We start from the raw sequence: 27,364 nt of genomic DNA, 5'->3' as shown, positions 1-27,364 counted from the left end.
GGCTGTCCAGGCCTTCGACCACCTCCACCGCCCCCCTTGCTTGGCCCACACCCCTTTGCTGTCCCCTGAAGAGTCCTCCCTCTGAGTTTCTGCCCATGTTGGTCCTCCTGCTTGGCCTGCCCTGCTCCCCACCTCCCCAACCCCTCCTTCAGTACCAGTAACACCACCTTGTGGGTGCCAGGGCCCCCCATTTCCACGGCTTCCTGAGGACTTACCATGCCTGCTTGTTCTGAGCACCTGGCACATACCAGGGTGATCCCAGGCTCCCTCTGAGCTCCACTGTCCTCCCCGCTCTACAGATGGGTAGAGGTGCGGGCACGTCCGCCACTTCATGGGGATTTGCCACTCTTCAGTCATTTGTATTCCACCCTCAAAATCTTTGTCCTATCTGCATGCAATGTGTATCATTATTTGTTTGCTATTTTTTCTTTATTTTGCTCAGGTTTTTCCTTTAAAAATCATCCTAAGAGGGGAATGGATATGGTTCAAGCGGTTGGGTGCCTGCCTCCCACATGGGAGGTACTGGGTTCGATTCTTGGTGCCTCCTAAAGAAAATGAGCAAGACAGCAAGCTGACACAAAGGACTGGCACAGTGAGATGACACAACAAGATGTCACAACAAGGAGACACAATGAGAGACCCAATAAGCAGGAAGCAGATGTGGCTCAAGTGATTGGGTGCCTCCCTCCCACATGGGGGGTCCTGAGTTTTGGTTCCTGGTGCCTAAAGTACCACAAAAGGAGAACCAGTTCATCTGGATAAATAGAGGGTAATTGTAAAGTGGCTAAAAGGAGGCTACTTAGATCCTAGCTGCACCCGCTTGTCTGCTGGAGACTGCCGGCTGCTCGCTTTTGGTTAAATGGGGAAATGAGCCCCAGGCGCCCAAGACGAGAGCACCAACTGGACTTGGTCCTGGGCAGAATTGACAGAAACAAATTCTAAACGAGAACGGAGAATGGACGAGCCGTCTCGGTGTGTGAGATTCAACGTTATTTCACGCCCTGCCCGCGCCCCACGTAACGTCACCTCAGGAGTGTCGCCCCACTGCCAGGGAGTGCGCGCGGGGGTGGGGCCTCGGCCGCTCCGCCCTTGACCTCCGGGAAGACTTACTGAGTGTGCCAGGGGCTCAGCAAATGCTGCTTGGCTGGAGGAGAGGGGTTTCCCATGCTGTCTCCCAGCAAAGCCTCCGGCTTCTGGGTGCAGAGGGGCTGCCTTGTATTACCTTGGCTCCCCAAGACCACCCAGCGCGGCGGCGGGGCCCCTGAGACCCTCTGGAAGCCCGACAGCCTTCTAAGGAGGACCGGAAGCCTCCCGGGCCCTCAGATCCTCATTTGCAAAGTGCCCCTTCAAGCCTCAACTAAATCGCCCTGGCTGACATTTAAGACTCGCCGTCATTACCAAGGAGGGCCGGTCGGCGGCCCCCTTGACAGGAGACGCTTGCTGCGCTGGAGGCTGCTCGGAAATGCCTTCAGCCTTGCTGGCGTGGATTCAAAAGCCTTGGCCCCTGTGGGCCCTTGGGTGGGGGGGATGGGTGCGAGGGCAACGGGCTGGAAGACAGAGGTGGCCTGATCCCCGCACTGCCCCCAAAAAACCGCCTCCGGGGGCTGGGGGAGGCCTGCGACGGAGCACAACCCAACAGAATGAGGCTGTGAGCAATAAATTCATTCTGTGTGGGAATGTTTGCTCACTTCAATCAATGTCTGAAATATCTGCCCTGAAATCTCTGTTTCCAGGATTTTGGTCAAATATTTGAATGGGGGCAGCAAGTTAATTGACTCAGGCAGAGCACTTGACAAGCAGAGAGAGAGACTTTGGGGGCACTGGCAGTTCAGCCAAGCCCGGAGATAAATCGGGTGGTTCCCAAGCCCGGAGCAGTTCCCGCAGGGCCTGGGGGGGGAGAGGGGAGGGTTGAGGCCCTGAGCGACAGAGGACGGTGGGTTCAACCCCTGGCTCTCCCACCCACCACTGTGGGAACTTGGGCAACTGGACCTCAGTTTCCTCATCTGTACAATGGAGTTAACGATAACAGTACGGATCTCCTGGGGCTATTATCTGGATTAAAAGAGTTGATGCACGTAAAGCACTTCACTCCGTTCTTAAGGAATACCAGTTTTCCTTATCATGCTCTTATTGCTCCTTAGTCTGGCCTTCAAAGCTCTCCCAGTGGGAGTCCCGGCCTGCAAGAGGGTTAGGGCTGGAGAGCAAGGGCCTGTGCCCCTTCCTCAGTCTCTCCAAATCACGCTTCAGGACCGCCTTTCCCAAGTAGAACAAACCCCTTCCAGCCTCGTGCAGCACCTGCTCGACCTGGCGCCCTTCAGGCGTTCACGACGGCTCTGCGTGCCGCTGGCTCTGGGCTGGACAGGTCTGGTGACCTGGCGGGTGGGGTTTCATTCGCTGACATTTTGGCTAAAAGATAGAAATCTTTTCTTTCTTTCTCTTAAAAATTGCTTTAAAGCATGGGTTCTGAAGAGAGGAGGGGATAGGAGGGTGGTGGGGAGTAGAAGAGGTGCAGGCTGGCCTGGAGGAGCCGTTCACATGGGGGCTGCAGGGGCACAGGGGCCCGGGCAGCAGCGCCAGGGCACCCAGGCCCCTGCAGCGGGGGACAGAAGCGGCCCCTTCCTCTGCCCAGGATCCGCTGAGCTCCCAGGGCCAGGGAGCGTCCAGGGGACGCTGGGCCATTCCTGAGCAAGGGGCTTTGCGTGGTGGGTGCCCACAAGGGGAGCAGAAGTAGAAGATCTGGCAGGCCAGCTAAAAAGCATGTGGGAGCTGATCCCCCTCTGTACCCCATTTAGCTGGGAGCTGAAGGCTTCGGTTCCACAGGCTGGGAGGAGGGGCACGTGCCAGTGAAATTGGGATTTTCTGAGACCTTACTAATACCCACATGTGTCTCTTCTTGTATGTGTTTGTCACCAACACTAACCCTGTTAACATCCCCATTTTACAGGCGAGGAGGCTGAGCCCAGGCTGACAGCGGGCAGGGACGGTGACCGAGGCATCTTCTCCGGGCCTTCTCCAGGGTGCCTGGCCCACAGGCAGCACACAATACTCAAGACATGGACAGGCTGGCATGAATGTAGGTGCAGATGCCAACATTTCTGGTCCCCCGGGCAGCCATGAATCAGAATCAGAGCTGCGCGGGGGTGGAAGGTGGTTGACGGGCTGAGCTACTAGAACTCCATCTGCTTCCCTTAGCCTCTCTGCAGGGCGCCCCGGGGCGACTCCCTCCTGCAGCCCCCCCACCCCCCACCGCCTCCTCCTCCTCCCCGCTCCCGCTAAGCCCAGCCCAGAGACAGGGGGAACAGCAGTGCAGGGTTGTGGGTGGCTTCAGGCTTAGTATCTTTGCAACCACATTGCGAAAGGGCATGCCTAAGACGGCACCTTACGCTTAATCTTTCTCTTTTATTGCTTTTTCACTTGTATGATTTAACCTTGCACCAGGTATCAAGCTAGATAAATAAAAACTTTTATTTCAGATTAGCCCCAGCTGGGGGCTGCCTTGAAAGCTGAGCAGTCATCCAGGGAGTCAAATGAAAAAAAAGGAGCCGGGAATCCGAGCTACTTAAAGGGGCTCATCTCAGGTTCAAAGTCCCCAAAAGATACTGGACACCTTTTCTGAAGTGGGAGCAAAGAGGGGCTCCTCCTGTCCCCACAGCCTGGGGAGGCCGAGGCAGGCAGCCGGGACATCCCCAGCCCAGCCTTCCCACCCTCCTTCCTAAATGGCCCTTGCCCTGGTTATCTTCTCACCACTCTGGTATTTTCCTCCTGATACTTAACGCAGCCGGGAAACATTGCCTTTGCTCATTTATTTATCACCTCTCTTCCCCACTAGCATGGGAACTCCAGGACACAGTGACAGTGGCTGATCCTTCTGAGTTGCTTCCTAGGGTCCAGCATGGAGCCTCGGACACAACAGGCACTCGATTAATAGCCATCGATTGGTTGAATGCCTGAATGAATCCCAATCCCAGGCTCCAGACTGACGCACAGCCCTGCAGGTTGGCACGGATCTCTTGGTTTCTCAGGCAGAATAGTAAGAGATGGTGGAAGGAAAGCAAGTGTGTTCTGGAAGCAGGAAGACCTGGGTTTGGATCTTGGGCCTACAGCTTATAGGCCCTGTACCCCCTAAGTGTGTTTCATGACCCTCGGGGGTTTTACAAGCTTCTTCACTTGTAAAATGGCTAGAGACAGCCTTGCTCTGGGGCTATAGAGGGGGTGAGAGGGAATGTGTGCAGCCCAAGGCTAGCTCTCCCATGTGTCCCGAGACACGTACAAGATGTTCATATAGTTTGTAAGAAATAGTGTGTCTCTTACAGTACAGTGTGGTAAGAGAAGAAAAAAACAACCCATAGACCACTGACAGGAAAATGGGTAAATGAACTGTGGCTTTCCACATGATAGAATACTATCAATCACAAAAATGAACAAACTATGCCTACATCAAACACCATGGATGAATCTCAGAAAGTAATATTCAATAAAAACACAAGTCCCAGGAGACTATGTATAAGATGATACTTTTTAATAAAGTTCAATGAAAACTGAATCCAAGCAATATATGATTTAACACATATGTGACAAAATATTTTTGAAAAGCAAGAGAATGAAAAAAGATGCAAGATTCAAGATACAGTTCTTGAATGGGGAGATGGGAAGGGTGGAAGAGGGGCACACAGGCAGGTGTAGCTATAGTAGCGGTCTAGTTCTGGGTTGGCTGGTGGGTTCATGGGTGTTCAAAAGACTAAAAAATAAGTAATGAACGGAAGAGGGCCACGCATGGACCAATGCTGGTCGTGAACCAAGAATTATGTTTAAATCAATTCTGTGTACTTGAGGTCCACAGATTTAAGAGAGAACGAGAACACAAAATAAATGATGGGCAATTTCATAATCCTCCAAAGAACTCGAAGTGCTTGGAAATCTAACACAAAGCAGTTATCTTGGAGATGAGGACAAAACAGAAAAGAGCCAAAGAGGAAGAGACAAAATTCTTTTGGCATGGGGGAACCAGACTAGAAAGACAGCCCCCACCTCTTAGGAAACCTGCAGGCAGGACTCGGTGCCAGCCTTGGGGAAGGAGTCTCTGAGCTGAGCTGACTGACGATGGGGCCCCATAAGGGCCATTCCCTATTGGGGCAGGTAGGGGGACTCAAGATTTAGCAGAGAAGATTCTGGTTGGGCCCAAGGGGGAAGGTCTTAGGGGTGCCCCACAGGGCACTATAGCCCACGAAGAGAGTGCGGGAAAGAGGAGATGCAGAGAGTGAGGGTCCCTGACTGAGCTGCAGTGAAACCTCTTAAAAGTCCACTGACCAATGTTATTTATGGGAAAGAAAGCGAGGGGCAAGCACTGTTCCTGACAAGAGCGGAAGGACTCTCATTAAAGGAGATGGGAGAACTAGGAATCATAAGCACGGCAGTAAAGACTCTGGTTATCACAAAGGCAGGGCACACGAGTGTGTACAAGCATCAGGAGAAAGGCTGGCTGGCAGGAAGATGCATCCCCAAAGAGGCATCCCTGGAAAGAAGAGTGGGGGAGACCAAGGCTAAGGGGAGGCTTACATCAGGAGGAATTCAGTGTTGGTGTGATATATTGTTGTTTTGGTACGGTGGTGGGAAAGAACTGGGGGTAAAATGCAAGTGTAATTGTAGTTAGGGGGTTAAAAAAACCCTCCAAAGGTTCTGTCCCTAGGGATTCTCAAAAGGAGAAAGACATGGGTCATGGTTGCATGGATCCTACCGCACTTTCAATCCAGCTTGAGGCAGCATGCCTATCAACTGCCAGTGGCTGCCGGAAGGCTGGGCAAGGAAGACTTAGAGGTCACATCCGGTTCAGTGGGAAAGTGTGCAGCGATTGATTACTGATGTCTGCCTTGGGTGGGGGATTAAGGAGTTCTTAGTGCCTATAAGTATGCTGACTTCCCTCCTGCACATCTCCACATGGTCCTCCTGTCCACAAGGCTGATTTGGGGTGGTAGCCTGTTGGCAGATCTTCCTCATTCCAGTGCTTCTGTTCCAACCTCATAATTCCCATGAAATGAATCTTCTGGCAGCCCGTGTTTACCCACTCACTTAAGAACTGACTTCTTTTGCCTTCCATGCCTTCCACCAGCTGGCCCCACCATCCCTGTCTGATGTGCACTTCTCCCCTCCCCGACCATCTCTTGGCTCTAGCCAGGGTGGGCCATTTCCTCCAAGTTCAGCCAGATGCCCTCAAGTCCCCAGAGCTCCCAGGCACCTGCTGTGCAACCCAAGCCAGGAGCTGTGGCGTGTGATTCAGATTTTCAAAGCAGTGCAGCTTTTCTTGATTTTTCACTTCTTAGAGGGAGAAAATGCCAAGCAGCTTAATCACAAGGCTTTGAAGTGTTTCGCACGATGGTCTCCTGTGATAGCTGCCCCCCACCAAGCCATGGCTAGGGGCCTGATTAAGTTATTGGCATATGGGGAGAGGAGGGGGTTGCGCAAGCCTGACTGTGTCTGATTATTCTCTCTTCCTCTCTCCTACGCACACACCCATGTGCACTTTCCTTCCAAGCACTCGATACAAGGAACCGCTCCTCACTTGGTAGCATTAAAAGTAAAATCTGGAGACAGGGCCCGGGCAGGTCCCTTCAGTCTTTCAGGCTGAGGGTGAAGAGCTTGGGCCTGATACTTCTCACCTATTCTCTACCCTACCAAACTTTTTTTCATTATCGACCCCCTAAGGAGCCTTTTTAGACATTTCCCCCCCTAACTGCCTCTTGCCATGAAATTTCAATATCACAGATATAATGTATATCTGTGCTTTAGCCATAAAAATAGTGTTTTGCTTTGTTTTGTTTTTATTTATTTATTTTTTTTGCCCCTCTCCAAGAACATATTTTCTCCTCCTTGGGGGCAGTATGGCCCTTGATGAAAAGGCATGTTCTTCTAGACCAGTGGTTCTCAAAGTGGTGTCCAGGCCAGCAGCAGCAGCATTGCCTGAGAATTATTAGAAATGCCAGTGTTTGGACCCTACGCTGAACCTACCAAACCAGAAACTCTGGAGCTGGGCCCCAGGGGTACTCATGGAAATTGGGTGTGTTCTGGAGCCTGAAAGACTTGGGTTCAAATCCTTGCTCTGCCCCTTGGTAGCTGGGACCCTTGGCCAACCTCTCAGAGTTGCTTTTGCTGTCTATAAAATGGAGTAATAGCCTGCCCCTCCCAGACTGTTGCAAGGAGTGAATTGTGTCCACGTAGTGCCTAGCAGAAGGCAGGCACCCAGTAAATAGGGGTTCTTCTTCCCTCACTTTGGGAGATGATCCAGAGCCTCAGAAGACGAGGGACAATGACTCAGATGGGGAGAGGGCTGTGGGCTGCAAGGCACAGAAGAGATTCAGCCTCTTCAGCCCAAGAGAGGACAGGGGAGTGGGGTCTGGATTGAAATGGAGGCTGTAGTGCAGGGAAGTGCCAGTGCAGGCTTGTTCACTGAATCCACGCAACCCAGGATGGCAAGGGCCCTTCTCACACTGGAGAGCAGTCATGTCACATCAGTTACGGGAAGGAGAGAACCAAGTGACAGAACTCCTCAGCTAGTATGTGCAGGAAATGAAAATGCTTCCAATGGGGGAAATGGATTCAGAGAGCATCAGAGCCATCTGGGGGCTCATTAAAGCCCAGGTGGCTGGGCCCACCCCATGGTGCCTGATTCTTCAGGTCGGGGGTGGCCTGAGAATGTGCATTTCTAACAGGTTCTCTGTGGATGCCGACACTGCTGGTGCTGGGACCCCACTTGGAGAACCACTGCTGAACAGCCTCTTGTGGATGGGCTCGCTACAGCGGATGATGAGGAAAAGAGGAGTCTGGCGTCTCTGCTGGCAGAGGATGGCGAGGCAGAATCCTGGGCCTCTGAGCCCTGGGGCTGACCGAGAGAAGCTCTCAGCCTGGTTCCTGCTCCCCACCCCCGCCCCCGGCCTGAGCCCAGCTCACTGAGACGTCAGCGTGGCCACAGCTAGAAACAGCGGCTTCCGGCAGCACGGCACGTGCTCCTCTCACTGCCTCCTGAAGGGTGGCGAGCCCTGCCGTTGGCTGGGGGCCTGCTGTGTGCCGGCCCATGCGAGGCACTCACCGAATGCCAGGCACTTTCTAGAAATGGTCTCATTTACTTTTATTTTCACAACTCTTTGAGAAAGATACCACTGGCCCCAACTAAAAGATGGAAAAACGGATGCTTTGAGAGTTGAAATACCTTGTTCAAGATCACTTGGCTGGTAAAAGAGAGTGCCTCTCTGGAACAAGTAGGATTTGGAAATGAAGCAAGGTCTATGGCCCAGGGGGGCCTCTGAAGGTGCCCCCAGGCCACGGGCCAGTCCTGGGCTGCTTCCTGGGTTACACCTCTCGTCCCCTCAGTCACCGCTCATCCACTCTGCCTCCTCGCCCTGCTTTGGCTGTCTCTCTCCCCTCACCATGGCTGACCATTTGGGGTGACTGCTGTCTCTCAGCTGGACATGACACTGACCTTCCCACTGGCCTCCCCTCCTCCCAGCCCATTCACTCCTCTCTGACCACAGTGAGCTTCTCACTGGCCACGGCCCTCCCTGGAGGAGCCCTTCTGTGGCTCCCTGCTGCTCTCGGGCAAAGCAACGCCCTGGCTGAGCATTCCAGACCCTGCATGGCCCGGCCTCGCCTCCCCCGTAGACTCTTCTCTTCCCAGGCCTGCGCGTGTGCTCTCGGCTCAGCCATGCTGAACCACGGCAGTTCCACGAATGCACCACACTCTCTTACTCCCATATCTGCACGTGCTGTTCCTTCTGCCTGCAACAGACTTTCCTGCGTCTTTCCTGGCTAATTCCGTCCCACCAGTCACTTCACGGCTCGGACGCTCTCTCCTCTGCGAGTCTCTCTAGACCCTCTGGTGGCTGGGATGGGTGCCCCTCACTCACGTTCTTCCTCACTCCGTGTAATGGACACCCAGTGTTATGGGTTGGTTTGTGTTCCCCAAAAAGATATGCTGAAGTCTTAAGCCCCAGTACTTTGGACCGTGACCTTATTTGGAAACGGGGTCACGGCAGGTGGGATTAGTGATGATGAGGCCATACTAGAGTAGGGTGGGCCCTAAATTATATGCCTGGTGTCCTCAGAAGAAGGGGACAAGAGACGACACACACAGACGAGGGAGAGCTTGAAGGGCTGCGGCTACAAGCCAAGGATTGCTGGCCAACATCAGAAGCCGGGAGAGGCTGGGGAGGACTCTCCCCCACAGCTTTCAGAGGGAGCGTGCCCTGCCAACATGCTGCTTTCATTCCCAGCTTCCAGCCTCCAGGACCGGGAGACGTGCATTTCTGTTGTTTTAAGCCACCCAGCCTGTGGTACTTGGTCACAGAAGCCCTAGGAAACGAAGTCACCCAGGTAACCGTCACCCCACATCAACAACGGTCACCCTACCCCGTGCTTCCTCCGCAGAGCGTTACAGCAGGAGACGGAAGTCACCCACTTACCGATCTGTCACCCGGCCAAACCACACCAAGACAGCGGCTTGGTCACCGCCACCTCTCAGGACGTTGGCACAGTTCTCGGAAGACACGCCATCCACCGCGGGTGGAGACCGGGAGTTCAGATCGGCTGAGCGCTTACTAAGTCACGTCACCCGCCTTAGCTCATTTATTCCTGAGAGTGCCCCCTGAGCATGCACTATCATCGTCTCCACTTCCCAGACTGGGAAACTGACGCTTCTACGGTTACCCCGCTGGCCAGCGGCTGAGGCTGAGCCGAGGCGCTCTAACTCTAGCCAGAGCCATCCTCGGGAATAGAATGTGGGCCATGCGTGTACTTTTAAATTTTAAAAATGTGAAATTAATTTTAATAATACACTCTATTTCACTTACTACAGCCAAACTATTACCCCTTCAACATATCATTAGAAAACATTATAAATGGGATATTTTGCAGTCTTTTTTCCAGGCTAAGTCTTCGAAGCCCTGTGTGGTAGACACGACAGCACGATGAGTTTGGACCAGCCGCATTTCAAGTGCCCAGGAGCCACATGGGCTACCGAATCGGACAGCGCGGCTCTAAGGCCGGCACTCTCTACCACTTCTCTACCGGTGAATAAGCAAGTGGAAGAAGACATGAATGAGTCAGAGCCCCAAGGAGCCGTGGGTCCTGGTCTGTCCTCCACAGTGAGTAATCCTTGACCTTTAAGGCCCTTTCCGGTCTCTCCGGCACCTTCTTGCCCACCACGGAGGCCATTAGCCCAGGCCACGGACGGGTGTGGGCAGAGTGAGGGTCAGTGTCTGGCTCAGACACGCTGCTGGCCGGGGCAGCGCGGGCCTCTCACGCACACCCTGGACTTCAAGCCCAGTGCTCTGGGTGGGGTGGGTGCCGATGCCCCTCGAAGCAGGCCTCTCTCTGGTAGGAGAGGCACAAGGCCAGAGGATGGGAGCCCGTCACAGTCCTGTTTTGGTCTGGCCCTGGAGGAAACGATGCCCCTGGGGTGTAGCAAATGCAGGCACAGGCCGAGGGAGCAGATGGGACTGTGCCAGTCTGGCCACGAGAGACTGAGGACAAATTGATGGCAATGACTCCTTGTTCTTGGCAAAACAGAGGGGCCCTTAGTAATGGGGCAAGCGCTGGTATACGCAGACATAAATCGCCTCGGCTGCAGGGCTGATAAACAGCCTGGAGGAGACACGGCCGCAGCGCAGCTGGGCAGGCTTACCATGTGCCCGGGATCGGTGTGGGCTCAGGCCCGTGTCCACCCATGTGGGGTGGGCAGGGCTCACCCACTTGCAGACAGAGCCACCACCAGCCTGGCTCTCCAGGCGCCTTGCACCTTGGGTCACTCACACCAGTGGCCCCCAGGACTCTCGCCTGGCCCCAGGTGCCCCCACGGCCCTCAGTTCTTTCCTTCAAATGAAAATGTTCCAGGGCACCCAGCTGGCCCAGGTTTCCCCCGGGGCACTCAGGACCAACTGGGGGCCGTCAGCTGTGAGGCCGCCCTCCCAGGGTGAGGCTGGGTCATGAGCCCTCCCTCCTGTCTGCCTCAAGCCCGTGGGCACCGGCCAAGAACCAGGAGGCAGGTACGGGAGACCCTAGGAGGACGATGCTCTTTTCAGCAGTGTCCACACCGGCCCAAGGAAGTAGACAGAAAGCCACATCCTAACCTGTTGTCCACCTGCTCCCCTGGGGACTTGGCCCTTCTGCCCACCTGCCTGCTGCACGTCACCCTGGGGCTCACTCACAGGGAGACTATGGCAGCCCAGGGCCAGAGGGGAGGTGGGTGGGAACTGGCTGGGTAGGCCCGTCCAGTCGTGCCAGGTGCTCAGGATGGGTGGGAAGAGAAAGGGAAGAACTGCCCTTTGCTCAAGCTGTTTGATCTCTGGCAGGGATTTGGGTGGCAGTGGGTAGTTACAGATAAATCAAGGGTGGCCCTGTGAGTGCAATGCCAGTGCCAACTTACCAAGGGTGGCAAATATCTGCCATCCTTGCTACACTCTCCCTTTCTACACCCACAGCAGACCCTAGCAATTGAGTACCGCACTCCTTTGCACAGAGGTTGTTTGGTTTCATGATTCTTTTCAGGCAGCCATTATCAATCAATCCAAGTTGGCATGCGAGAGGAAGCCCGTGAGTCATCTTTTCTAAAAGCCCTCAGGGCACATCTGTGCTGTCATTGGGAATCTTACTGAGCTTTACTAAGTGCTCCAGGCCTTCCAGAAGTTTCTGCCTCCTACCCTCACTTCTGCACACATGCCCTCACATCCTGGGTCTCTATTCTCACCTTAGCCCAGGAGATTATGCCCCTGGAAGGCACAGGACACGGGTGTAGGCAATAGTGTCCAGACTCCAGGCTCCAGAGCCCAGGGCTCAGCTGCCCACCCTCCAGCCTCCTGCTCCAAGGAGAGGGGAAGGGGCTGGAGCCGGCTGGAGCCATCTCTGAGGGCTGAAGAGGACCTGAGGGTCTAAGGTTGGCTGCCGGCACCCAACACAAATCTGGAATAGACAAGTGCCTGGGGGGATGGGCTCCCAGAGACATGGTGGGAACCCCTGTCTGGGCAAGACCCGGCCAGGTGCTGGTTCCTGTCCCCATCCAGGCTGGGGCACGTCCGGAACCAGCAGAGGCAGTGAGGAGATGAGGAGACGCTTCACCCAGCCGGGTGTGCCCTCCACGCTGCCGCCTTGGGCCTCTAGACCCTACAATTCCATTGCCCTCGGGGCTCCCTGGTGCGCCCCAGACCTTTAGTACGAGCCCCTTGTCACCTCCAGAGGCCCTGGCTTTGTTCCCCAGTTTGCAAAACTTCTGAAGGAGATCAGCACCATCATAGGCTTCCCTCTTCCTCTGTGTACCCCAAAAGGGCCCCCAAATTTTCAGTGGGACTCTGCCTTTCTGCAGACGGCTCTCCTTCCCAGGACCGGCTTTTCCACACTGGCTAGGGACTGCCTGGGGCGCTGGTGAGTGAGGAAGGAGATCTCTGGGCCCACCCAGACCTGCGAGAAGAGCGTCTCTGTGGGTGCTAAGGGCTCTATTTTGGTAGGTGATGCCTGGGCATACTGGAGTGTCACAATCCACTACCCGAGGGGTGAAGTGCATTCCTTTGTTTGCTCCTTCATTCATTCATTCATTAATTCATTTCACAAATGCATACTGGGGCTTACTCTGTGTTGGACACCAGAATGGGAGAATTGGGGATGGGGTTGGATAGCACAGCCTCAAATCCACACTCCTGCTGGGCTGGCATTTGTTTTGGGCCCTGAGGTACCCTGGGCTTAAAGATACGAGAACAGTCATGTCTGAAGCTACAGGTCACGGGAAGACCATAATACCCAATTTCCTGTGTTCCCACCAGCTAACCCCCAGCTTCCCAAGGGTATTATTAGGGGCTTGGCGGTGATAAGTACTTCACGTACACTAATTAAGCTCTCGGCATGTATTAAGTCATCCAATCCTTAAACCACTCCGAGGTAGGTACTCATTACTCCCGTTTTACAGATGAGAAAACTGAGGCATAGAGAGGTTAAGCGACCCACCCCAGGCGATCTGTCTCCAGAGACGCAGCCCTCCGATTTCTGCACTACTCCCCCTTACTGTCCTTTGCGCTGTAGGGAGCCCATGCCTCAGCAGGGCTTGCTCCTGCTGTTTGGAGTGGTGGTGGGGGGGTAGGAGGGATGGCGGGGTGAGCTGACATCCTGGCCTTCCAAGATACGCCCTAGGCCACCCCTTCCCCACCTAGCGAGGTGAGCAGGGAGGCCCTGCATGGGGCCCGTATGGGGTGGCGGTGGACGGAGCCCGTTGGGTGGGGAGTGTCCTCTCACTCACTCCCCCCCAGCTCCCTCGCTCCCAAACCACCCCGCGCAGCCGGCCAGGCAGAGCTGCCGTTTCATCACTCTCGGGGTGAGGGGTGGGGCCTGGGACACCGTCACTCAGAACCAGCTCCACGTCACGCACTATTCCCTTCAGCCAAGGGACCCGGGGGGGGAGGAGGCTTATGTCCCCCCACAGCATTCCCTATAAGGCATGACCTTCCAGTGGTCGGAAATGCACTAGAACCGTGAACAAGAACATGAGGCCCTCAGACATGCAGCTCTAGTTGTTCTAGAGAGATGATGTAAGCTGCCTTTCCACCAGTAAGAAAAACAAAGCGAAACCATGGGGGTAAGACGGGCGTCACACTGTCCCAGGCCAGGGCCCCGAGTGCCTTGCTGCCTCAGATCTTGGCATGTGCTCCTGCCCCCAAGACCACGCAAGCAGCCCCAGGCATTTTCCCTTCCGTTGGCCTCCCAAGCGCCTCCTCTCTCGGTTCAGGCAGTCCCCTTCCTAGGTTCTTGGGCCAGGAGTGTCTTGGGGACAGGCCCCCTCCTACCACTGCCCCACAGGCCCCTCCGACCTCTCCCCAGCCCTTGACATCAATACAGTGGCTCCTCTTGGGGTGGGAGGCAGGGGCCGCCTGGCCTTACCTGAGACGATGGTGTAGCCAATCCCCCGTGGACGCCCTTTATCCTGGTCGATGGCAGTGATGACGCGCACTGTCGTGCCCTGGGAGGGAGAGAGGAGGGCCTTGAGTTCAGCCGCCCAGCCCCCGGCTGCACTCTTTCTTTGTAGCTGTCTGGGCGCCCTCGGCTTCTGGCCCCAGGAGGACGCCTGGCTGCAGGTGCCGGGTGCCCAGCCTCAGCTGTCCTCCTTGTCCCTGGGGTGCCCCAGGCAAACGCCCCGGGGTCCTTTGGAGAGGCTCCCTTCCCCTCCTCACCTCCCTTCATTCAATCCCCCCACCCCCACCCCATGGGAGAAGAACTGATGGAGGAGAATCAGGCAGGGAGACGAGATTTGATCTCCACCTCGGCTTCCCATCAGATTGCCGTGTGACCTCAGATCGGTTGTTGCATCTCTCTGGCCTCAGTCTGCTCTATTTTAATAACAGTTAAAACCCTGGCTCAAGGCACATGGCTTAACTTGAAGTCTTAGTAAAGGAGAACATCTTGGACCAATCGTACTTGGATAAAAATATTGTAAATCCTGCAAGCAAATATCTCTAGGTACGACCCATAGCGACCCTAGAGACCATCAGGGCACAACAAACTGTATCCCACTCAGCACTGCACCCGGCAGCTCCTGCTTCAGCAGCTCTGCCCATACCCCATGCATTCTCCCAGCTCTACTGGGGACAAGGGGCCAGAGCTGGGGCTATCAGGATGGAAAGTCAGCAGCCCTTGCCGTTAGGGCACACACAGTCCAAGGTGAAGGGGCAAGGACAATGTGTGGACAGCTGATACACACACAGGAGGTGCTTAGATGGAGAAATGTCCAAAACATACAGAAGTCCCCCTGGAGGAGCTGGCTGAGGATTGTACAAATGGTGACAGCTGGGACGGAACGTGAAGGACGTGGAGGAGTTTGCCAGAGAGAGAAAATGAAAAGGAAGGTGCTCCTGGTGGATGGATACAGAACATGCAAAGGTTTGGAGGCATAAAAGTTTCTCCTAGGAAGAGATCCTGGCATGTAACAGGCACCTTTAAATGTCGAGTGAATGAATGAATGAGTGAATGAGTGAGTGAATGAATGAATGAAAGGATGAAGGAACAAATGAGAGGATCCTAACGTCACCAGCTCCACCACCTCTTGCTGAGTCACCCGTAGCCCAGGGCAACCTTCGCCTTGTTCCCCAGACACTACGGCACCACTGCCATCGCAGTTGTCAGTTACTGCGATGTCGCCCACCTGTGCCCCCTGAGGTCCCGGCCCAGGCTGCACTTCTCCCTGGGCGATGGAGAGCAGGCAGGCCCTGTCCCCACTCCCTGGGGAAGTATCAGTCCTGGCATTCACACTCCTAATGAAGGGCTCTTGTGGCCTTGACCGCTTCTTGCCCATTTGCCGTTTACCAGCCTGCAGGATGCACCACCCAGCACCATCTGCGTGCCTTCTCCTGGGCAGAGAAGCTTGTTCCTGGACACACAGGCCCTCTGCCCTGGTGGGTAGGGCCCAGGGCGCAAAAGGGGGCGGGCAAGATGCCTCTCTTCCAGCTCCTCCTGGGCTGGCTGCCACGGTGCAGGAGGGGTGTCACTCCCCCACTCGCCCAGGCGGTGTGACTGCCCCTCACGGCTGTTGCTGCACCCTCTCCTGGGCCTAGGTGTGGAGCAAGCCAGAGCCCCTCTGGATTTGGCAACGGGAGGGTAAGATAGTTTCAGGAGAAATGTCTCCTGCAGAGAGATGGACACAGCCCAGAGGTCAGGGCTGTGCAGAAAGCAGGTCCTGACCCTCCCCTGCCTGAACCGTGTCCAGCCCCCTCCTTGAGCCCTTCCTTTAGACGGGAGCCCTGGCTGAATCCCCTGGGAAAACAGCGTGTTACAAAGTCAGAGAAAGAGCCCAGTAAACTAGCATCTCCCAAAGTGGGTTCTGAGAGACTTGGTCACCTGGAAAACACCCACAGCAACAGCCACCGTCCTTTCTGGAACACTCACCCTGCGCCTTGCACTGTGGCAGACCCTCGACACGAATCCGCTCATTCAACTGCACAGCAACCCACGAGACAAGCCGCAGCCTCACCTCCACGTACAGGCAAGGAAATTGGGGCATAGGTGAAGTACCCTTCCCAAGCAAGGAGGAAATGGGGAAGCCAGGATTCAAATTGGCTCCAAAGTGCTCTGGGCCGCCAGGCGACACAGCCTCTGTAGAAGGTCCTGGTATAATAAGGACCACTAAGAAACCAGCATTGGCAAAGCAGTTGCTATGTGTCAGGCACTATTCCAAGCATCAACTCATGCAAATGTGGGGGAAATCCCCATATGCCATGTCTCCCTTGGAGACTCACAGTGTGCTTTAGTGCAGCAGGGCTCCAAGGTGTAGTCAAGGAGTGAAGGAACCCGTCACCCTTGTGCTCGTGCTCTGTTAAGCAGGCTTCCCCACTTGAAGACAGACCTTTCCACGCAGCACCCGTCAGCAGCCCGGACACAAGGCCCACAGGAGGTCTTTTGGGAAGTACTTGGGAAGTAGACAAGGGCCCCCCGGGCCGGCTGCCCTCCTGGGGTCACTCCTCACATTCCTACCCCAAAGACAAGGTCCCAAGGGGTGACTCGTGCCCGAGGCTCCAGCTGCCAGGGCGGGCTCTTGGGAACCGCTTGTGGAGGTAAGGCCCGTGGAGCCAGGACCCACACATGGCGCAGCACGAGGCTGCCCTGCTCTGTTGGGCCGGGGCTGGGCCTGCCTGGTGAACTGGACCCAGCGCCTCCCCGCACTATGCCAGAGACTCACTAACAACCACCGGGTTATCCCAGGCGTGCAACCACGGCAAGGCTGCGAGGGGCGGGGCCTGGGACAGGAGCCTCAGGGGATGGACGGGCCAGGGGCAGCACTGTCCTGTGCGAAGAGGGAACCTGGTGGCCGAAGACCCCTCAGTCCTCAGAGCCCTGCGAGCATCTCACCCTGGGGGCCTCCTGGGAGGGCAGTGCTAAGAGGGGGGGCGGTGCTCAGAGGAGGGCAGCCGTTGGGGGGTGGTGGTGCTCAGAGGGGGGCAGCGGACAGAGGGGGGCAGTGGACACTGGGGGGCAGCAGACAGAGGGGGCAGTGCTCAGAGGGGGGCGGTCTGGTCGTGGGGACCGGAGGACAAGGATGCTTGTGCTCCCCTGGAAAAACTATACCTGAGCCTCTATGAAGCAAGATCTGACGGGCTCCTGACAAAGATTGGCCTTTCATCTCTTTTTGGGTAAATAAATCCATTTTTAATAAAGCCCTGAGCTTTTAATACAAGTACAGGCAGAAAAGACTGGGGATGTTATGAGAAGGAATTAACAGGGAGGAATGGGGGCCTTTGGGAACCCTCAGCTCCTGTATCGGAGCCTCGGTGATTACATTTTCAATATACTGAAACTTATTTCCAAAGACAAGGGGACAGACAAGTGTGGCCGCCGCCTGGCTGGGAGCTGGCACCTCCGCCACAGGCACTCCGCCAGCGGCTGCTCTCCAGAGCGGAGAGGAGGTGAGTGAGCCCAGGTTCAGCTCTGGGGCCAGAGACGGGTCCTCCCTGCCCAATGAGCTTCTTCCTTTCACGTGGAATCCGCGTCGTAAGGAGGTGACCGGAGAGATGAGAGGACTTGCACCGCACGGCGGTTCAGGGCTAGGTTAGCCAGGCTGCCTGGGCTCGAATCCTTTGGGTTAGCTACTTAACCTCTCACTGCTTTGTTTTCCCCATCCATAAAATGGGTATAATAACGATTGCCACCCCCTAAGATGTGATACATGTAAAGCTCTTGGAATAGTACCTGGTATACGGCAAATGCTACAAAAGTTGCTGTTTTTGTGAACTGGGGCCTCAAACTGCTTTAAGCATCTCGTGAAAGCTAAAGCACCTTAGCTTTCCCAGGAAATGCACATACACGTGACACTTTCCAGACAGTTTCAGCAAATTCAGACCCCTCGCTCCCTCAAATCAACACTCGCGCCCTCGAAGTAAGGAGCGCTCTGTGTTCTCCAAGGATGGCTAAGCGCCCACGGGGAGAACTGGCTTTTCTGGAGCATCTGCAGTGTGCCCAGCACCATGCTGGGTAGCCAGCACAGGTTCGCTCACCTTCTACTCGCAGCCCCTCGTGGTGGGGGATGGATGGGGAAACTGAGGCTCAGAGAGTTCAGGGACTTGCTTAAGGCCATAGGGTGCTGGGAGTCGGATGGGTGAGGATCACTGGGGAATGGAAGGCTGTGCAGGGGTGGGCCTGCGTGGGCCTCCCCGTCCCCGGGCAGAGGCGAGAGGGCCCAGGGTTCGGTGCCCAGTGGGTGTGCCAGGTCGAGGGTGGATGAGAGCTACAGAGAGGTGAGCGGGCGGCCTCACCCTAAGAGCCTCAGCACCAGTGGGAGAGCCGGGACAGAGTCGACAGGAGCAGGGACTTCTCCAGAAGGAGGCGTGTCTCTTCTTCTGTTGCCTGTCCTTGCAAAGAAGCCCTGGCCGGGAGCCCGGAGCGGAGTCCAAACGGGAGCCAGGACGCGCTCTGCCTGGCGGCCGGGGCGCAGCCGTCAGCTTCCCGGCCAGCCTGGGACCTCGGCCCCTCCTCCACTTCCACGACAGGATTAAGGCCTTGAAAAGCAAACCTGCCGTTTGCTGCGGGAGTGGGAGGCACCCTGGGGAGGGGGAGGCCCGTGGGGGCAGCAGGGGACTTCCGACGAGAGCTGCCACAGCAGATTCGGAGGCAGAAAATCCTATTTCTCAGTCCTTAATTCCAGTCAATTCCAGTCAAAGGGCTGATAGGCATCGGCCGGCAGTAATTTGTGCAGTTTATCCGCGCTTTTTGCTTTCTATCGGTCCTTCACTGACGGGCAGGCTGACATGCTGCCGCTCGAGTGAGGAAATTAAAATTTGATGCAATAATCCCAAATAAGAAGGATTTTATTAGGTAATGTATACACTTTAGATGAGGCATTCTGGCCTGATACACTGATAGAGAGAGGCATACATTCTGGGAGCGGCAGATAAAGGGGGTGGGGGAGAGGGGCAGGGTCTGAGCAGAGGCCCCGCGCAGCAGAGGTTCTGCGGAATGGGGGGTGTCCACGGGGGCTGGCCTGGGAATTACCACCGTAAATCGGAGTGCCACACTCTAAAGGGACATGGAGGGCCCAGACGAAGGCAGGGAAACTGATTAGGACGCCTGGAAAAATCAGGCTTGGAGTGCACGGGAGCCTGACTGTAGGAGAAAAGCTGTGGAAGAAGGGCAAACGTGAGAACTCTTTAAGCGTGGAGACAGGGAGGAGGGAGAGGGGTGTGTAGAGTGGGTGCCAGGAGCAGGGAGAAGCCGAAACCCTGAACTTCCTCGCCTGTGTCCCTCCAGCCCAGTCGTATCCCAAGCTGGGGGGCTCGTTACTGCCCCTCCCAGAACAGGGGTTCCAGCAGCTCCCAAGCACTGGCCTTCGTGCTCTCGCTGGGGCAAAGGGACAGCCCTGGCAAGGCCAAGAGACCTCCAGGTCTCTGAGTCTGAGCAAGTTCTAGGTATAGTTATCAGACACTAAGGAAAGGAGAGGCTCAAGGAGAGGGAAGGCGTGTAAAGAGGGCAAGAGCGAAGGTGAGCCTTGTCGGGACTGCGGAGCCCTGGAATCATCTGGACAGCAGCGCTTAGCACAGGAGCCCCTACGGAAGGGGCTTGGCACACATCTCCCAGATTGGTAAAAAGAACGTAACAGAGAATGAATGGACGGACAAGCTCAGAAATCTGAATGGCAACACAAGATAGGTTAATTTCGTATCCTAAGCTGGAGGATGCTAGAAAAAGACCACGGGGCCTCAGAGGACACCTGTGTCCCGACCATCCCAGACCGACTAGGGTGATCTGAAGCTGGAGGCCCCAGCCCAACGCTACTCCCCACCACTAGCTGACCCACCCACGCACTAACCACTGCTCTTCAACGCCTGCTGATTGCCAGCACGTGCCGGCTGCTCCATGCGTGCCAGCGCCAATCCTTACGGCCCCCAGGTGAGAAGGCACTTTCATAGGTGCTATTGGCCCCACTTCTCCAATGAAGGAGTGGTCCACAGTGGGGATGTGATTGGGCCGAAGCCCCTGCCACTCGTGGTGAGCGGCAGCGTGGGTGTGGGGAGGGGCTTGCCCTGAGCCCCCTGGCTGCCCGGTCGGCATCGTGGCCCACACCTCAGGCCGCAAGTGGGTTTCACACACCTTCTCTGCACTCAGCCGCGGGCACGATGCCCTGAGAGACCCAGAGGAGGTCAGAGACGAGGTCCCAGCCTGAAACCCTCCTGGTCACGGGGGGATCAGCAGTCACCCACTTACACGTGGAACATGACAGGGGAGAGTATAATTAAGCGGTAAAATGTGCAGCCTGGAGAGAGCAAGTTCTATCAGAGTTAAGGGGAGGGGGGTGGCAATCCCTGTGGGCCGGTGGGATGAAGGCAGGAAAAGCAGCCCAAGAAAGGCGGTGAGTGGGCTGGGAACTAACAGTGGGGGGACTTGGGATCAGTGACAAGAGCAAGAATGAGGGGTGATGAGGAGGGGAGGATGGTCTGACCAGGGCTTTGTTTGCTCATTCATTCATTCCATCAAAACTTCTCGAGCACCCGCTACATGCTATGCCCATGAGCAGACCCCGGCCAGGCATCAAGTCCAGCAGGAAAGCAGAGGTTGAGCAAGTTGACTCAGGAGCACTGAGTGCCAAGAGGGAGACATATGGGGGTCCCTTATTTGAAAGGTCAGGGACGTTCGCCCCAAGCAAACCAATGTCAGCCTGGCACAGGAGGTGGGGAGAAGGAGCTACAGAGATAGAGGTGGGGGGAAGTCATGGGCTGGCCTGAACCGGGACAGCCTTTGGTCTCAAAAGCTGGATTTCCTGCTGTTTGTGGAAATCCAACAGGGAGAAGTGGGACAGGGGGCCCTTTGAACGCAAAACAGTTTCAAACATGTGCAGTTGGGAGGCTGGAAAGCATTTTGCTTCTTAGATCCTCCTTTCCACACTTGTTGCAAGGAAGAAGTGGCGAGATATTACCCCTCTGCCCCCACACACCTGGAGACTGAAGCATCATGTTTCAAAGTAGCCAAATCAAGGATGCCAGTGGTCAGGACAGACTACGGTCTCCAAATTGGGGTCAGGCTTCCCTGAGCTGCGGTGGCCTGGCAGCCCAGTCTGCACCCCGGCCAAGGGACACCTGCCTCTTGCTTATACTCATTTCTGAGCCTATGCAAATGTGCAGGGCCCTGAGCCTTATGTGGGGGCCCCACTTTGCTCTCAAAGCTGTATGACGTTCCTCTAAGCATATGCATTCCCTCAAAAGAAGGGGTGCATTTTTCTTTCCACCAAATCTGCTCCCCAAGCTTCATGTCAAGGGGTTGTGTCTAAACAGATGAGGTAGCTTTTTCTAATTTATCTGCCCAGCGAGAGTGTTTTTTCCAATTTGCACAAAAGCACTGATGGCGGCCAGACAGGGGATGCCTGCCAATGCCCGCCTGGCCCACAGCTGAACAAACGTGCCCCCTCTCCCCCAACCAACTGCTAAGTGGGCAAAGGCCATGCTTTGATCTCTAAGACCTCCCAACCACAGGGCACTGGGCGAGGGTGGACACATGACCCAAGGGTGGTCAATCTACAAGCTGACTGATGACCTATGACCTTGTGGCATGGCCCCAAATCATGGGCACAGCCAACCAAGTTGCTGCTTTTGGAAGTCTAGAATTGAGAAACCCAAAGACCAAGCAGCTAGGAGGGGCAATGGGAACTATGAGCTCTTGGGGCAGAGCCGGGCCTCGGAGGGCCTGAGGAGCAGGGCAAGCTGCTGCCATCTTGGCGAGTAGAACCTCGAGCAAAAGGACAGAGCCGGTTGACCGAGGAGGAGCAGCCTGAGTGCCACCGGACATGGCTAAGCCACAGTGTTGTTTTATTGAGCCTGAATGAGTCCAAATCCACTTTGTAACCTAGTTTGGGTTTTCTACAGGTGTCCCCATCACTCTACCCAAATCTTAGGAATCCACTCCTCTTCACTTGCACCTAGGGAGTCCTTGTTCTTTGCACTTGGTGCCCTCTGAGGATGATGTGAGAGGGTGAGGAGATGGGTATGAAGTAAGGGGGGCCAGGGATTTCCCTGGGTTAGGAGACCTATTGCTTCCATGCCTAAGATTGGGGAGGGGGTATAGGAAATGCCTGTCTCACCAAATAGGGCCCCATCCCTACAAGCTCAGCAGGAAGTCCCACACGGGCTGCAGAGGGTCTTACCGGAGGGGAGTGCTCGTAGATGTTGGTGCTGTAAGGCAGGTTGATGAAGATGGGGTCCATGTCCTGGATGTCCGTGATGATGATGGCCAAGTTGGCCAGTGTGGACAGAGGCCTGTTCTTGTCTTGATCCTAGGAGGACAGAGGGCACGTGGCCTTAGGTCCAGTGACGTGTGGGCAAGCATATTCACACACGCACACACACACAAACCTACACCAGTGTGGCACATGTATGCACACGCAAGCACCCCTCATGCCTGTGTGTGCACACACACATGTGCACATGTGTTCATGCAGTCCCACAGGGAAGGGCATGTGTTCACAGAAGGTCAAGGACTCTACAAATCCACAGTGATCTCTGGTCTTGCAGGAAAAAGCAAACAGGGCCCCCAAGACCCAGTGGAAGGTGACTGAACCAATGACACGAAGCAGCACTGGGCGAGAGCCAGAGCTCCGGCCCCTGCCCATCCCAGCCCTGACCCAGCGTGGGCATCTGGTGGGTGGGGTGAAGACACGGTGCTGCCCTTCGCTCCTTGGTTGTGTTCACCCAGGAGGGCCCACTGCCTTGCTCCGTGCCCACTTTCGGCTCCCCAGGCCGGCAGGGGAGTGCCTAGAACGGAGACTCCTCAGAGGAAGGGCCCTTTGGCAGCAGAGAGGGTTACTCTGCATTTATTAGTCAAGCGACTTTTCTGGTTGAACCAGCAGGGGGAGCTCCTGGGCCTATGCCATTTGGGGATTTGGGGGAGAGGAACCCTGAAAGGTCATGCAGGCCATCCCCCTGTGGCCAGACAGGCAATGTTTAAACCCTTCTGATTAGTTGGGAATTTAGCCCTATAAAAGCTCACCAGGAAAGGAATCCAAAAACCTTCTCTTACCCTCAAATGCTCAGTGGACTATGCTAAACCCCACAAGAAACCTGCTGCCGAGGATAACAGCGACTGAACGCCAGGCACAGTGCCAGGCACCCCTTTTATATCTGTAGGTTGTTACTGTCTTTTCTCTCTGGGAGACTTAATTTCCACATCTGTGAGATGAAGGGCTCAACTGGAGGCCTCCATGGACCCTTGGGCTGGGACATTCCCTGGTCTGGGATTTGAGGAGCGACTGTCCTTGAGTTGGTCTCCCTTGGCTGTCTGGGGTGACCAGAAGAATGAGTCTAAGATAGTCCCCCACGCTGCAGGAGCCTACGGCTGCCTCCTGCCCTCCAGGGGGAGAGCAGAGCCGTGGAGGAAGAGGAGGGCTGGTGGCCGGGAAGAGTTCCCCAGGGCAGCCCGGGAGAGGGCAGGCCGTGGGATGGGGGGGGGGACAGCGTGGGAGGACACAGCATGAAGGCGGGGGCCAGGGAGCCGTGCGGGTGGCCAAGCGGGAAGCCCCTTGTCCTCTCGGGCAGGGGATGCCAGCAATGCGGATTCGTCACCTCCAGGCTTTTGCAGGCAGCTGGCTTCTGTCCAGCCTGGCACCAACCCTCCCATCCCGCACCTGTGGTTACAGTTCTGTCCCCACAGCAGATGTCTCCGTCGAGTCCACCCTGGACTCCACGACTGGGGAAAGGGGTTGATTGCGGCACATCTGGTGGGAAAGCAGCCTGCCATGATTCTAGCTGTGGCTCTGGGCCTGCAGCTTGTCCCCAGGGAAGTCCTCACGTTTCCCCACCCTGGTGGCCACCCAGCTCCCTGCAGGAGAATCTCTGGGGGGCCGGGAGGCCAGCAGTCAAGGGCCCCACTGCTCTGCGGATCAGGCGAGGAAGTCACCTCTCTGGCACACAGCAGCTACCAGGGGAGCTCCAGGCCCTCGTGGTCCGTGGCTTCAAGGCCTGATTGCTTGGAGATTAAGGGCAATTTAACTGTATCCATCACCCCAGCTTGAGCCCAGGCCTCTTGAAATGCCTCGGGCCACCCAGATCCTTGCCTGGCCCTGCTCTGGTCTATTCCCCACCCGCCCTGGGCCATTCTTACCCTGGGTGAAAGTGATCCCATAAGGACCAGTTCATAGCGAGAAAGAGAGCAAGCATCTGTGCTTCTGGGCTCAGGCGTGTGCAAATAGAGAGGGACAGTCTCTGTGGGTGCAAGGAGGGTGGAAGGGTACGGGTGTGTACAAAGAGCAAGTTTCAGGCTGGCCTGTTCCTTCCATCCCAGAAGCCAGTTTTACAAATAGCAGCACACACCTCCTCCCAGGCAAGGGAAACTTAAATAAGGGAGAAGAAAAGAATGTGTGTGACCCCCCCAGGGGCCACCGGGCCAAATACAAACAAAAGGTTTACATTTCTTGACTCGAGGCCTCCCTGTATCCTGGTCATGCCTTGTTCCTCCATCCTGCCCAGGGTATCTTTGCCCGCAGTCTGGGCTCTGCGACCCGCCAAGCAGATACCCCCGCACTGGTGGCAGCCCACGCTGCCGGTGGCACAGGGCCGGGAGGTGGATTCTGTGTGTCCGGGTCCCGGCTGGTCAACAGGGACTCGCGTCGCTTGTTTTGCTCTTGGCCTGAGCTTTGGAACTGGATATCTAGGGGACAACAGGCCCGCACCTTGCTCGCTGATGGCTCCAGCTGCGCCCTGAAGCAGCAGCCGGGGGCAGGGAAGAGGGAAGCCCAGGATATGACCCCATTTAGCGTGTGGCTCACCTGTCCCCCAGGCCCTTGCAAACAGCTGGACCAGCAGCTGTGCGGGAGCCTCAAAGCCTCCCGGCCATGGAGCATGGTGGTCGGAGCACAGGCCTGGGAGTTGGACCATCTGGGTCTGGGTTCTTGCACTCCCAGGACTCATCAGCCATGCGAGTCCCAACGGTGCCATCCATAAAATGGGCTGATTCCTCCCGTCTCACCTCCCTCCCGTGGCCAATTCATCCTTGAAATCCCAGGAGCCAGTACAGTGCTTGGCCCGCGTGGACGCCCCCACTGCCTAAGCATCCCCGCTCTACGAGGAAAGGCCGCATGCCTGCACCCCTCTGGCGCCTGCATTTTGGGTGGTGTCAGGACACCCCTGGGGTTGACACCTCTGTCCTGTGTCTCAGAGAGCAAGAGGACTCCTTGCTCACCGTGGACGCCCTGTGGTGCTCACCAGGGCAGGCTCCGGAATCAGTCTGCTTGGGTTCGAATCCTGCCCTTCATAACTTACTAGCTGGGTAAGTCACTGAATTGCTCCTGTGCCTCAGTTTCCTTCCTCGGCAAAACAGGCATCTTAATAATACACATGACCCAGGGCTATTGTGAGGTTTAATGGAGACGGCCCATTGAAGGACTCAGCGCAGTGCCTGGAACACAGGCTGTCGTCCTTAGCATCACTATCGCGGTCACCATTTTTGCAGGCCCGTGGCTAGCAAGGCACGGGGGCAGGCGCCACCCGGAAGGCCCCCGTGCTGTGTGAGCCGTCTGGCTGTCTGGTGACTCACTGTGGCGTTGACGGTGAGCTGGTAGGCCTGGGTGGTCTCGTAGTCCAGCTCCCGGATCACTGTGACAATGCCGCGGGCGCTGTCGATGGCGAAGAAGAGGGAGGGGGGCTGGAAGGAGTAGAGGACGCTGCCGCCTGCGCCCAGGTCGGGGTCCGTGGCGTTCACGATGAAGATGGGGGTCCCTACCGGCGTGTTCTGGGGAAGAGAGCAAAGCACAGCACAGGGTGAGCTGCAGCGCCCAGCTCTTCCCCCAAAGCCCCTGAACCGTGTCCCTCCAGCCATCCAGACCCGTGGCGTTGTCATTTTCATTCTAAGAGGGTTCGGAGGAATTTAAAATGCAATTTCTTTTTGTTCCTTCTTTTCTTGATGGCCTCCTGGTGGCTGTAACAGCCCCGGCTCCAGTGGTGATCGGCTCATCCTGGCATTCGAGGCGAGGGGCCTTTCAGTCCCCAGACCCCTACTTCCTGGTGATTTTTCTTCCTGGGGCCCCCTGGATACCCCAGCCTCGGGCCTGGACTGCTCCGAGGGGACCTGGGAGTCTGCAGTTGTTGAGGTTTCAAGGACAGAGAGAGGGGAGGTGTGAGCAGGGATCTGGTGGAGGTCCCCGGGGGGCTTTGCCTGGCACCACAGAGGTTACCTGGCTTGGCCTGGGGAGGGGCATCCATAATGCCACCCTGGGCCATAGAAGTCTGCCACCAGAGGGCCCACAACACCTGCTCAAATGTCACCTCCTCCTGGGAGCCCTCCGTGACTCCCTCTGCTACACCCTGCATCTTTTTGACACCAGATGTCTGGTTAAATGTCACCTCCTCTTGGAGACCTTCTGGACTCCTAAAACAGGGCAGCCCCCTCTCCACCCCTCCCCACAGTTCATGGGCAGGGTCCCATAGCATCCTGGGATTCTCCCCAGAATTCCTTGTCAGGGCCCATTTTCCCTCATAACACATGTGCTCCATGGGCTCTATCTGCCTTGCTTAGCACAGTGCCTGGCCCAGGGCAGGTAGTCAGTAAATGAATGAATGAACAACTGGCGAATCTCTATGACAGCACTTAGCAGATAGACTACAGCACCTGCATCCTCTACCTGATTTCAAGTCCTCATCTGCAGCGCCTACCACAGTGCTTGGCATGTGCTATTGGTAAATACTGGTTGAGGGGATTAATTTATTCTTCATTTAGTGACTTCTGGACACATTTGAGGATCAGGCAATCTAATCTGTCTCTTCACAGAGACTTAAGAGTTAAAGAAGCACTGCTTCTGCTGATTGACTGCTCATTCCAGGCACTGTACTAGGCGCGGCAGCTGTTAACTCTTTAACAAACAGCTTCCCAGGTGGTAGCTATTATCCTGTTTTCAAACAGGAAGCTGAGGCTCAGAGATGTGAAGTAACGTGCCCAAAGTCACACAGCTAGGCAATGGAAGATCAGGCCTTGGCTTCAGGTCTAGCTAATTCTGAGCCCTTGATCTTACACTTAATATTAAACACTCTTCTGAAACACCGAGAGCAGCTTTTCCCCACAACTCCTTTTCTGTATGACGCTGATGTAAAATGCTTCCTCCGTGCTGGGGCAATGCCACGGCCCCTTCTGTCACCCGCAGGGCTCTGTGTGAGTTGCGACCCCCGTTCCAGGCTGCTGGTGTGCCCTGGGTTCTGCAGCACCCTTTCGAGCAGTCCCTTTCTTTGGGGACCAGCCTTGAGCAACCTGGCAGCCCTCCCCAGGCTCTGATGGGGCCAGCTGCTTGAGGTAAGGGTGTCCTTGAAAAGGGCCCTCGGCAGGCTAGTGGGCGCCTCCCGAGGGCAATGCCACAGAACTGCACTGTTTCTTTCTGAGAGGCCTCATT

At 55.9% G+C, this 27,364-nt stretch overlaps 1 protein-coding gene across 1 annotated transcript in view; it reads right to left on the bottom strand.

The window, feature by feature from the left end:
- CDH23 (cadherin related 23) overlaps positions 1–27,364 on the bottom strand; it is a 438,368-nt gene that overhangs the window by 232,288 nt on the left and 178,716 nt on the right. The window contains exons 7-9 of the mRNA XM_058298988.2: positions 25,522–25,716; positions 22,139–22,267; positions 13,906–13,984 (exon numbers count right to left, since the gene is read on the bottom strand). Coding sequence (XP_058154971.1) covers positions 13,906–13,984; positions 22,139–22,267; positions 25,522–25,716 — 403 coding nt within the window. The remainder of the gene's footprint in view (positions 1–13,905; positions 13,985–22,138; positions 22,268–25,521; positions 25,717–27,364) is intronic.

Source organism: Dasypus novemcinctus, chromosome 6 (genome assembly GCF_030445035.2).
Source record: "Dasypus novemcinctus isolate mDasNov1 chromosome 6, mDasNov1.1.hap2, whole genome shotgun sequence".
In the NCBI taxonomy this organism is placed as follows: domain Eukaryota; kingdom Metazoa; phylum Chordata; class Mammalia; order Cingulata; family Dasypodidae; genus Dasypus; species Dasypus novemcinctus.
Note: the sequence above shows the minus strand (reverse complement) of the source record. Positions and strands in the feature narration are given on the sequence as shown.